The 13470-nt window shown below is 47.4% G+C and overlaps 1 protein-coding gene across 4 annotated transcripts in view; it reads right to left on the minus strand.

The window, feature by feature from the left end:
- ttc28 (tetratricopeptide repeat domain 28) overlaps window positions 1-12770 on the minus strand; it is a 153923-nt gene extending 141153 nt beyond the window's left edge. For 2 of the 4 annotated variants that reach the window (XM_035535197.2, XM_081702860.1), the window contains exons 1-2: window positions 12358-12770; window positions 6595-6882 (exon numbers count right to left, since the gene is read on the minus strand). In XM_035535197.2, coding sequence (XP_035391090.1) covers window positions 6595-6882; window positions 12358-12387 — 318 coding nt within the window. In that variant the 5' untranslated portion in view covers window positions 12388-12770. The remainder of the gene's footprint in view (window positions 1-6594; window positions 6883-12357) is intronic. The other 2 variants (XM_081702862.1, XM_081702861.1) reach the window with 1 other exon arrangement.
- Window positions 12771-13470: the final 700 nt, after the last annotated feature.

Raw genomic sequence — 13470 nt, forward strand, 5'->3', positions numbered from 1 at the left:
ATGCCAATTAAGAGAGAGAGAGAGAGAGAGAGAGAGAGAGAGAGAGAGAGAGAGTGCACACGCACGTGCTCAGACGAAGCCCATCTTGCCAGCATGCCCTTTCGGCAAACTTCATCCCACTCAGTGCCTGACTGGCTGTGTACTACAAGGCCGCTTACAAGTCTGTACACACAGCTGGGATATAAAGGCAATGTCAACCTGCTTTGCAGTGATATGAATAAACCGTGAACTGATTCCAGGCTAATTTGCTTGATGTAGCATTCCAGATAATCCACAACAAATTTAGAGATTATTGCAAAGATGCCACTTGAGTTTCCCATTCATTGATCTGGATGGATGCATTTGAGAGACTTTGACCAATTGATTCTCCCATAGGAGGAACACCGTGCCCTCGTCTGTCACAGCTGTATTTGCATAGTGACCCCTTGGCCTAAGGAAAACCAAACCCTGTCTAAAGGCATATGAACGTCAAAACAGAAAGAGGCGATTGATAAGAACCCATTCAGGGAAGGCAGATCATCGATACACATCAGACAGACACTGACAAATTGGCCTGTTTAGTCCAGTGGTGTTAAAGTCCTTTTACGCTTGACAGAATGTCTCTGGTGGTTCTCTGGCGATTCTGGTATCAGGTGCGGGTGGGTTTTTCTCTAAAACGTGACAAGGCTTCCTGCTGGTGATTGGGTTCATTTTCTAAAAAACAACCGTTTTCTGAATAATAATGTTGTCTTGCTGGGTTCTTTTTTTTTTTAACCTACAGTACGGACACTAACCTGTTTTACTGGTGTTTTCACATCTCTAAAAAAAAATTATTTTCTAAGATGAAAATCTGATCTTGAGACTTTTTCTGTATCCAGTCCTACACTGGATTGTAGATGTCTCTCCTGAACCCCACACGTCTCTCCTGAACCCCACGTGTCTCTCCTGAACCCCACACGTGTCTCCTGAACCTCACGTGTCTCTCCTGAACCCCACACGTCTCTACTGAACCCCACACATCTCTCCTGAACCCCATACGTGTCTCTCCTGAACCCCACATGACTCCTGAACCCCACACATCTCTCCTGAACCTCACGTCTCTCCTGAACCCCACACATCTCTCCTGAACCCCACGTGTCTCTCCTGAACCCTACGTGTCTCCTGAACCTCACACGTCTCCTGAACCCCACTCGTATCTCCTGAACCCCACGTCTCTCCTGAACCCCACACGTCTCCTGAACCCCACACGTCTCTCCTGAACCCCACACGTGTCTCTCCTGAACCCCATACATCTCTCCTGAACCTCACACGTCTCTCCTGAACCCCACACGTGTCTCTCCTGAACCCCATACATCTCTCCTGAACCTCACACGTCTCTCCTGAACCCCACACGTGTCTCTCCTGAACCGCACACGTCTCTCTTGAACCCCACGTGTCTCTCCTGAACCCCACGTGTCTCTTTGAGCAGACCTGTCACTTTTTTTCTCATCTTACTCTCTCTGCTGTCTCTTTTTGTTATGTTTTGATTATTTTATTATTATTTTGTTTATTTATGCACATTCAGGTCACGTGTGAAGAATATTCTAGAGCAGGGTGTGTTGGGGGCAGGGCTTAAGCTAGACCGCTCCTCTCTTTCGGCTGAGGCAGTGGGATAAATCCCTGCTATTTCACCCTGTCTCCATGTGACTGGATCTAAGACATTTATCCCTCCTTCTTAGTGGCAGTGTACAGGACAATCCGGCAATCCGGATCAACTTCAACAAAGATGCTTTGATCGCGCTCGTGGTTTTATGCTTTCTTGCAGAACTGAAAAGTGTGGTGTGGTGTGTAAATAAAGGAGACAGAACCTTCCCACGTACGACAGATAGCCACCATGTGTGGTGAGGCCTGTATTATAGAACTAATGCTTTTGATGGTTCAAGGTTAAATGTATGGAAGGTCATTTGTGTGTGTGTGTGTGTGTATATGATTGTGTGAGCATGACAGTGTAAAGAGATGACGTGACTGCTCTAAAAAGGACGCCGCCCCACTGAGATCAGCACTGGCATGATAAACACTGATGTTTTGTGATGTGATCTCACAGACTACAGTCTGTCCTCTCTCACACACTTTAGAACTTTTCCCCCACAAGGAGAAACCCTGGCCCATCTTAAAGGGTGGTTGTTTGGCTCCCTCTGGTGTTCGTCATTTGTACTACAGCGTGGCTGTGTAGATTCATAGCGGATTCCAACTGCAATCATGCACTGCAATCAATACATCCTAGTTCTACATTTTCAAGTTCATATGCAGACCCACCATATAAGTCAATATTTCAACAATAATTATTCAATACCGGCACAAGGATCATGTGACTTGAGCTTGCGTGTGACACCCAAATATGGTGCTAAAAACCCTAAGCGAGAGGGAGATGAGAGAGCGCCGTCACGGTACAGAAGAACAAAAAACGCCACCATATCAAAAGGTTGATATATATATATATTGATTAACTTTCCAAAGCCAGTCCATATGGCAGAGCCGAATATGGCAGTAGAATGAGTCATCATTGCACACGCTCCTGCCTCAGTAAACGTGGTTTGCAGATACATATCTCCTTGGAATATCGATATGGTGCAAAGTTTGCAGCCAGCGAGGCAGTAGATCTGCTAGTGGCTGAGGAGTCTGAAGACACAGAGAGCCTGAATGTTGTGGCGTTGTCGTTAACACTGAGCCACAGCGTTACACGCCTCCCTAACTGATCACGCTGTGGCTGTGTTATTGCTTTATAAGAACAGGGTGCACACACAAGTGAGGGAATCGAGTGTTGCCCCAGTGCATCATGGGAAGAGCGTGGTGTGGGTTGCTGTGGTACAGAGAGAAAGACAAGCTGAGTTGCTATGCCAAACAACAACACACAGAATTCTGTTCAAAGAATTTTCCTAGAAGTTTTATACTAGAATGTTCTAGTGTGAAAAGAGACGTGGTTTGTTATTGTGTCCCGCTGCACTGGCGTGTCTAGCGAAGCAAGCTGGAGTTGCACCACCCCTCCCCAACTCCACGTCCCTGTCCTCACATCCTGTCCCCTCAACGTGAGTAACCTTTTGCTCTCCACGCATCAATTTTAGAAATCCTGAGTTTGTGGAAGACAGAACAGGACAAAACAGAAAACTCTAATATGAGTGGTGAGCGTGGCGAGTGCTGCAGCCAGCTCGGGGGTTGTGGGAACGGAAGGTTTTCCACGATCCCTGTGCCATCCCACCTCGCACACCTGCGGGCCTGGTCCGCATCACCTAGCAACCACGCCGGATGAGGCCGGAGAACGGCAAAAGACCCGCGTCCAGCTGACGGGAATGCTCTCGCCTGGGAAACCCTCCATCTGAATGACAAAGACATAAAGAACTCTTGTGTCTCTCCAGAAACTGGCATCAAAAGAATTCCAAGGAAAAACTCACGTGCAAAGCCCCAGGGTCTTTTGTGCAGCCGGGATCGTTTGCTCGGCCACCCCTGGAGGGTGCTGTCATGGCCCCCGCCGTCTGGTGGGGGCCCTTCTCTGGGAGTGGGTGTTGTGCTAACGCGGGAGGCCATGGAAGGAGACAAAGCGAGTCGGCAAGATGCCCTGCCGGACGGAGGAGCCGAGGCGGAAGTAAATGGGCTTCTCAAAGTCGCTTTCCGTCGCAGGGACTTAATTAGAGTTGACCTCGGCCTGCGACCCCGGGGTAATGAAGCGCTAGTGCCTCCGCTATGACACCGCCTTGCTGCCACGCGGCCTTTTAACGAGGCATCGAGAGTAAGACTGGTGGGACCCATGATTTAAGATGGAATAAACAAATGCAAACAAATAAACAAAGATATTTTGTGATTTTGGAGTGACGAGCAGGCCTAGTGACCGTGACAACCGACTGAAAGCATGCAGTCCTCCACCTTCAACAGTCTGCGTGCAAAACCAAAAACAAGTGCTTCTAAAACTCTGATGGCTTTGTTTACACAACCAGCTCAGACAGAACGGCAGAAACAACAGGATGAACACACACTTGTGCGCTGGCTTGCGCTGAAATGTGTATGTGGCTCAGAATAAATACACGCATAAAACAGCAAACAAAGGTACTTTTACTGTGTAAAGGACCATCACACACACACACACACACACACACTCTCACACACACACACACACTCACTCACACACACACACTCACTCACACACACACTCATACACTCATACACACACACACTCATACACACACACACACACACACACTCTCACACACACACACACACACATACACACTCATACACACACTGATGAAGCTGGACTAGCCCCATTCCTCATGCCTCCCAATGTCTTTTAACCACGGTCAAGGGCACTGCCATCCTGCCTGTGTCCTCTCTCCATTCCCTCTCGTCTTGCTCACACTAAAAACTCTCCAGGTTTTGTTCAGATGCCCGTGCACTGGATTTCGGAGCTGAAATGTTTACCCTTCACAATAGAGGATACTTCTAAAACCACCATCAATGCAGTTTCACAAGCGATCTTAGCGCAGCGACGGCTTCCATTGTGGTGTATTGAGCAAGAGCTCAGCACTCGGAGAGGCAGACTGTGGAGGGAGACGGTCTCATCTGGGGAGTGTGACGGTCTCATCTGGGGAGTGTGACGGTCTCATCTGGGGTGTGTGACGGTATTGTCTGGGGTGTGTGACGGTATTGTCTGGGGAGCATGACGGTATTGTCTGGGGAGCGTGACGGTATTGTCTGGGGAGCGTGACGGTCTCGTCTGGGGTGTGTGACGGTCTCGTCTGGGGTGTGTGACGGTATTGTCTGGGGAGCGTGACGGTATTGTCTGGGGAGCGTGACGGTATTGTCTGGGGAGTGTGACGGTCTCGTCTGGGGTGTGTGACGGTCTCGTCTGGGGTGTGTGACGGTCTCGTCTGGGGTGTGTGACGGTATTGTCTGGGGAGCGTGACAGTATTGTCTGGGGTGTGTGACGTTCTCGTCTGGGGTGTGTGACGGTCTCGTCTGTGGTGTGTGACGGTATTGTCTGGGGTGTGTGACGGTATTGTCTGGGGAGTGTGACAGTATTGTCTGGGGTGTGTGACGGTATTGTCTGGGGTGTGTGACGGTCTCGTCTGGGGTGTGTGACGGTCTCGTCTGGGGTGTGTGACGGCCACAGCTGTCGTCGTCCTTGCAGTTCTACTTTCACAGCTGAGCTCATCCAGGGTTCCCTGGTGCTGAACCCTCCCCGCATCCCAACCCCCACACCTCCATCACTTCCTCCCATTCTACTTGAAAAGGAAACGGGGCTGGGAGCTCTGGCATGCTGCAGCTCTGCTCTTGGGAAGGCTTCCTGTGCTGTGTCTCAGAGCTCCGCCCATCTTCACTGTGCCTTCACTGTTACTGTTCACTGGCACAAGAGCTTGATATCGGGCCTCTTCCTTTATCCAGTGGTCCAAATACACACCCCCCCCCGACTCTCTGCAGCGAATGGAGATGGAGGGGGGGGGTCAGCGTTATGAGGATGGGTGCCTGCCTTCACACTCTCTGAGCCAGGGAGATGTTCGTGTGGTCGGAGAAAGGCCAAACGCAGGTGCTTCTCCATGTCTGTGCAGTTAATCTGCGTGACTGTACATGGATGTGTCTCATTAATCTCAGCACACAGTGGGATACGCAGTGGGTTACATCTGTATTTAACACACACCTACTATAGAACACGAAGGCTAACACGTAATTAAACAAATGTGGATATTCGGAGGTCTGGGCACCAGAAAAGTTTGGACTTTCATGCTTAGACACTGAGCCACATCCACATCAGATTACGAATCTGAGATTAGGCGCAAAGATGGTTTCCACACAAAGCAGATGCCACGTGTCATTAAGTAACCACAGTCCACAAACACATTTCACTACACGCCGCCTACATCAGGACCAGCGTGATTAGTCTTTACTTTAAGAGCCTGAGCGTCATAAAAGTCTCACAGAGCAGAACGACCTTTCCTGCATTTCAGCTCCAAAGCTTCGTTTCCTCATGTGCTGTCTGCCATCACTGTCATTGATGGCCTTGGCTGCCATGTTTTTTTGGGCTGGACCAACGAGCATAATCTCGAGAATAATGGGGAGGCTGATGAGATAAAGTGAACAAGTGCTTGGAACAGTTGTCAACTCCGTCCTAGAGGAAGAAACCACAGCTCAGCTCTGTCTTGGTGTTGTTACACACGTCTTACCAGAGTCCCTGGCCTCGAACTACAGGCCTAAAGAGTGCTCAGGGAGACAACGTCTTTCTGCTTTTATTCTACTCTTAGTCAAGTTCAGGTGACGTTTAACCCAGTCGGGTGGTATGTGTGGCTAGACAGCAGATCAGGAGTGCAGCAGGAAAGCACGGAATTGGCGGTCAGTGAGTCTGCTGAGCCTGGGTGTAGCACAGACCCACCTTACCTGTCCGGCCCAGGGTCAGATCTGAACACGTGGCGATCCCACTGGTACTTTTTACATATGAAGAGTATTTAACAGCTCTCAGAGATCACGTGTATCACCAGTGTCCTGACCATAAGCGGGCAGATGTGGTCATGTGTGAGCAGATGTCTGTGTCCTGAGCTGTAACCAGTAACAACAAAGACAACCACAACCCCATAAAAGGATAGCCCCGCCTACCTTAGGCCACTTGGGGTTGAGGAGGCGGGCCTTGACAGCATCGTCCAGGGCGGTCTGGTAGTGGCCCAGTTTGAGGTGGGCAGCTGAGCGGTTGCTGTAGAGGATGCAATTCTGTGGGTCAGCGCGCAGGGCCTCACCGTACAGCCTCACGGCTGCGTGGAAGTCACCCAGCTGACACGCCTCGTTGCTCTGACGCACCTTCTCCATGAACTCCGCCTTGGTGAGGCCCGGCCCGGCACCGGCGGCACGTGCGGCCCTGCCCAGCGCCCGCGGCCCGAAGAGCGAAAACTGCCCAGGGAGAGGACGACAGGAAACGAGCGTTAGCCAACGGGCATCGCCCAGGTGGCAAACATTCTGTGGCATGTCCGCAGTTAATGGGTAACGGCAGCTGGAACCCGAGGTGTTGTGGAAACTGAATTAAAAAAGAAAGCGGCTGAGGGGCGGGGCCTAAGGGGTGGGGCGGGGACGAGGAGGTGGGGCTTTACAAAAATGTAAATGTCAGGATAATGCTACTGAAAGGCTCCACCTCTTTATTTCGGCCGAGAGGCCAGGTCTTCGGGGAGGACCTCAGACTGTAGAGCTTGCAGGAAATTTATGGGTAGGCAGCTCAGAGCTTCACATCTGGAGCATCCCCAAGAGCAGGGAGGGACAGTGTGGAGCGGGGAGAGGGGCTGGAGCAGACAGCCACGCCCCCCGCATCCGTTCTCCTGTAATCTCTGGCACAGGCCACACCCCTCCTCCGAAGGCACTCTGGGTAGCGCAGCAGGGTAATTACTTCCAGAGGGGAGAGAGAAAGAGAGAGCGAGCAAGAGAGAGAGAGAAAGAGAAAGCACTGCGGCTCCGGGACGAGCGAGGGAGCGAGACCAAGCAGGAACAGGCCAAGAAAAATGTCGAAAGAAGAAAGAGAGCCTCCGTATAAAATAAGTAAGTAAGTGAATAAATAAATAAAGTACAAAAAAGAAAAATCAGACAAGATAACACAATAGCATAAGAAGCGCTCTGGTCTGGGCTCGTGGGAGAAAAGGAAAGATGAGCCGCAGACAGCTCAGAGAATAAAGCTCCGCATGGTAGGGTCGGTGGGACCAGCGCAGGCAGACAGATAAGAGGCAGATGAAGGCAAAAGGTTTTTGTAAGAAAGTACGTTACCCCCCCGAGACACACACATGCCACCTGAGAGCAGAAAGAACCTTGCATTTGAACAGCGCATTTGATGGTGCTATTATTTTTTTCCTCATTTTGCTGTCAAATATTTAACTTTAACTACATAAAGTTGCTTCCCTGACCAAGCCTCATCTGAAGAGTAGCAGGCTGTGTGTGTGGACGGTCTGGCTGTGGTGTTATCCAGGGCCAGACACAGATAACACAATAGGGTGCGTTTATCCTGGCGGTCCACCACATGGGAAGCGCAGGGAGACTTAAGGAGAGTCCTGGTCGAGGTCATTCCCAACAGACAAACACACCACGCCAGGGAAGGAGACCGGTGCCTTCCACAGCTGTGGCAACAGAGTGTAGACCTCACGCTGCATCAGTACACACGCACTCACCAGAAGCACATAAATACACATCACAGTGGCTATGCACAGACCCACAGCAAGAGCAAACACACAACACGTGTAGATCATGAAGCTCATTTAAACGTACAAATATAACTTGTAAACTTTCCCCAGACACAACAGCTAGCAGCTGAAATATGGGTTAATTCGAGTTCCTCGTATGTTCTTGGATCGTACACCCTTTACAACAACATATTTCACTCCATTTGTCAAACACCTGTTCGAAGACTTTGCACAAAACAGATCAGGAATATTTTTGTTATTGCCAGCAGCCAAAGGTCAGCCAACGGATATCTGGTTTGTTCTGGCCGCGTGGCGTGCTAGCACGCTGCACTTTTCTCCCACATGATTCCTCTCGACTCTAATCCATGTCTTGTCCATCCCGTCTGAGGCGCTGAGGCGATCGGGACACTCTTTCCAATAACACTGCGGGCCTCAACTCATAAAGGAGGAATTTGCAACCTGCTCCTTGGCGGCAGAACAGCAGAACAAACACTGTGACCCACTCGACGTAAGACAGCCTGCCACAACTCTGCGTCCCGCGCAGGCCGAACCCCGACACCCGCTTCCTGTGCCGCTCCAACCCCGCTCGAGTCAGGCAGCCGGGGCACATTCCTGGGAAAACGAAAACAAGCCTCGGCTTTGGCATCAAACAGCTGATACAGACGGAGACGCCGGAGGAAGCCGCTGGGCGGGCGCGTCTTCTGGGCGCTCTTCGTCCAAGGAGTCTTCCTCTTCAAAGGCTGAACAGAATACTGAACATGTGGGTATTAACTGGCTGTCGTGATATTGTGATTTATTGTGAACATTATGGACAGTATTAAAGTTGATAGAAAAAATAACCAACAGGCATCAAAACAATCTGTTTTCCTCTTTTATTTTTATAAAAAATTTTAAGTGGAAGCAAAAGCCACATTAGACAACCACAGCAACAACAACAAACGTTTGCAGTGAGACATTCAGTGGCGTCATTTTGATCTACCTATGCGTAAGTATCCCATCTCCAGTACCTGGAATTGTTCTGTCTACGGAACACTCCTGAAGAGACATGACAGCTTACAGCAGTCAGGGTGAAAAAAAATGCCTTGGTTGGGATCACTGGCGGTTACTTCCTGTTATGTTGAGGATACTTCCGATGTCAACTATATGACCCACGGTGAGTCAGGAAAAACACATCTTGCCAGCAAGATTATAGGTTTGTATGACTTCAAAATAGTTCAAACTGATTCCTTTAACAGGCCTTATTCATGGTCATTTAGTAGGATTCCAGGGAATGAACACTGCGTATGGCACTCAGTCCAGCCACAGTTTCACCTCCAACCTGACAGTAACGGCATGTTACCACCGAATTCAGTCTAGGAGTCTAAGCAGCTGCAAGTTCTTTACAACTGTGCTGTCCAACGACCTTTTTTGCAGAAGGTTTTCACATTAAACGCAACACACCCAACTGAAAAATCAGGAGCTGGATGATGTTTCCGGAATCATCCTAATATCCACCGGAAAATGACCTTAATTCTTCCTGGTCTGAGTACAAAAGAACACAGGCCCTACCTTTGCTATTTGGCAACTATAAAAACACCACAAAACACGTCATGGTAGGTAGGCCGTAACCGCAACGGAGGCTCAAACGCAGTTACACGACTCAGTGAAACTAACTTCAGTTCCAGCACTCGGTCTGAGAGCATTCTGGCTGCTACATGGCATGCTTAAATCAGACCACATATATCATACTCATATCAGACCACATATATCATACTCTTATCAGATCATATATATCATACTTAAATCAGCCCATATATGTCATATTTAAATCAGACCGCATATATCATACTTAAATCAGACCATATATGTCATACTCAAATCAGTTCACATATACCATATATCTTTATATCAGACCAAATATACATATATAAGACTATATATATTTATATCAGACCACATACACTATACTCATATCAGACCACATATACTCATATCAGACTGTATATATCATACTTATATCAGACCATATATATACTATATTCTCTCGCAGGAAGCTACCCAGGTACTTGTGCAGTCTCTTGTTATCTCAAAACTAGACTACTGCAACTCACTACTTGCTGGGCTTCCTTTAAGAGCCATCGAACCTCTACAACTTGTCCAGAATGCAGCAGCACGAACCAGCACATCTGCTATTCAATCTTCCAAAGTTCACACGTTACTCCACTGCTGCGCTTCCTTCAATGGCTCCCAGTAGTTGCACGCATCAGATTTAAAACCTTGATGCTTGCCTACAAAGCCAAAAATGGACCAGCCCCTTCATATATGAAGTCAATGGTCAAAGCCCCATCAGTACCTCTAGTATTTCGAACCTCAAGTATGGCTCGGTTTGAAATACCTTGCTTCAGGCCTCATGGAAGACAAGCATTTCTGTCCTGGCTCCAAGATGGTGGAATGAACTCCCACTTGCTGTCCAGACAGCAGAGTCCCTTGCAGTCTTCAAACGCAGACTGAAGACCCATCTATTTGCAGAATATTTAAAGGACAACTGACACTGCTCCCTTATTGACTGATTAAATTAGTACTTATTGTAGGGTATTGTTTATGTTGTTTAACAAACTCTAGCAGTTATTGTTTAATGCACTTATCATTGTTTAAGATAGACCTTATGCATTTTGTACTTCTAGGTATCAGCATTCATCCCTGTATTCTAGATCATTAGTATGTTTAATTCTAACGTACTGTACTGTACTAGGATGTGTTCTACGAGTAAATGACAAAGCACTTTTGTTAAGTCGCTCTGGATAAGCGCATCTGCTAAATGCTGTAAATGTAAATGTAATATATATCATACTATGAAATCACATATATCATATCAGACCACATATAAATATGCCAGACCACTTATACTTAAATCAGACCGAATATATCATACTTATCAGACCATATATATCATACTTAAATTAGACCACATATATCATACTCATATCAGACCATATATGTCATACTCAAATCAGACCACATATACTTAAATCAGACCGTATATATCATACTTATATATATATATATATATATATATATATATATATATATATATATATATATATATATATATATCTCGGATGTGCTTCCTGTGAAGGGAATGGACTTCAGATCCAGACTTAGACGCGATGCCAGGTTGAGTGAGTTGTCGTAAGGTGGATTAATTACAGTTTCTGTCTACACTGTAATAATAACTGCCTTAACGCTGTTATGAGACGTGCTATGTGGGAATGGGAATGACTGTAATAATAACTGCCTTAACGCTGTTATGAGACGTGCTATGTGGGAATGGGAATGACTGTAATAATAACTGCCTTAACGCTGTTATGAGACGTGCTATGTGGGAATGGGAATGACTGTAATAATAACTGCCTTAACGCTGTTATGAGACGTGCTATGTGGGAATGGGAATGACTGTAATAATAACTCCCTTAACGCTGTTATGAGACGTGCTATGTGGGAATGGGAATGACTGTAATAATAACTGCCTTAACGCTGTTATGAGACGTGCTATGTGGGAATGGGAATGACTGTAATAATAACTGCCTTAACGCTGTTATGAGACGTGCTATGTGGGAATGGGAATGACTGTAATAATAACTGCCTTAACGCTGTTATGAGACGTGTTATGTGGGAATGGGAATGACTGTAATAATAACTGCCTTAACGCTGTTATGAGACGTGTTATGTGGGAATGGGAATGACTGTAATAATAACTGCCTTAACGCTGTTATGAGACGTGCTATGTGGGAATGGGAATGACTACAGGAATGTCAGGAGGGAAAGGGCCTTTCTCGTGAGGACTGGCCTCTTCGTCAAGGCCAGCGCAGCCAAGAGTTAAAACTCAAAACCCTTCGTCCGCTTCCTAACTTGTTCGCTGTTTCAGGTCCCGTTTTAGAGTGCTTCGTCCTAAGTTCGGCATGTTCCGATAGTTTTTTCAGTAGAACATTACCTGCAGGGTAAGCGGCGCGTTACTAACGGTAATGGCACCTTGTTTCTCAAGAAAAGAAACTGCCGTGCAAATCAGCAACGATATAACACCGAGCGATGGGAAGGAACGACCCGACCGTCACCGGTCTAACGCCGTTCAGCTCGCTCTCCTAAACACGGTGTAGCGCGTGCACAGGCGAAGCGGTCGAAAGTCCCGAGACACGAAAACATTCTTACGTCTCGCACGGCGGCCGGTTACCTTTTCTCGTCTCGTCCCTTGTTTCTCCATCCTGTCCTGCTCGGGTTTTCAACAACGACGATCCGCAACTTTCAGCCCATGGTCGGTATCGCACCAAAGCGACGAGGAAACGAGCTGCAGCCGCGAGCTGGACGACGCTCTGCGAGACTTTCTGGCCGCGCGTACGACTGCAGAAAGTGGGGCATGCACAGTTTTTGCAGAAACGCTCAGCGGATCCTCAGGAAAAGTTATCCAGGGGAAAGTGCGCCATGTTGTCAAATCCGCTCTCCTCGCGTTTTCCCTTGTAGCGGATTTTTCTTCTCTCTCTCTCTCTCTCTCTCTCTCTCTCTCTCTCTCTCTCTCTCTCTCTCTCTCTCTCTCTCTCTCTCTCTCTCTCTCTCTCTCTCTCTCTCTCTCTCTCTCTCTCTCTCCCGGTAGAGGCGGATCACAGTTGCATGGCTACAGCGGTTACGGGCTCGGCTGCTTCTCGTGCCATCAGGAGAGAGTTGGGTTACCTCCTGCAGCACGTTGCTGCGCGTGTAACATCCGCTACCTGTTGCCTCGTGCTATGCGCTCGGTCCACGGTAGTGTGAGGCTGACATCGCAATGTGTTGGTGTGAATGAACGGTCCTGATCGAGTTTGTCAACATGCATAAATCCAACGGGCATAAATCAACGTGCATAAATGGCTGAGAGACTTAAGGAAACACATGTGGCTATATTACAATAAGGGTTTTTTATTGGCTTTATATATATATATATATATATATATATATATATATATATATATATATATATATATATATATATATATATATATATATATATAAACATTTTATATATTAAGATGTATGTGGTAAGTATATTGTATAGTGCGCTTTCATGTGTAGTTCCAATAATCACTACGTATTAAATAAAGATATGTAGTCAGTGTACGTGGTACATTCACTGTGTATCATGTATACAGTATACACATTCCTGAAGCTTTTCCTTAACAACTTCTGGTCTGTGCAGCCTAGTCTATATCCTGAGACTTCTTCTTTTTTTTAGTTTGAATGAAGAATTTTTCTTTTCTTCCTTGATGGTTTGAGTGCAACCGCTTGAATTTACATTTGGAACCCACTAGATGGCGCC

Source organism: Electrophorus electricus, chromosome 19 (genome assembly GCF_041902795.1).
Source record: "Electrophorus electricus isolate QZ-2024a chromosome 19, ASM4190279v1, whole genome shotgun sequence".
Classification (NCBI taxonomy): Eukaryota; Metazoa; Chordata; class Actinopteri; order Gymnotiformes; family Gymnotidae; genus Electrophorus; species Electrophorus electricus.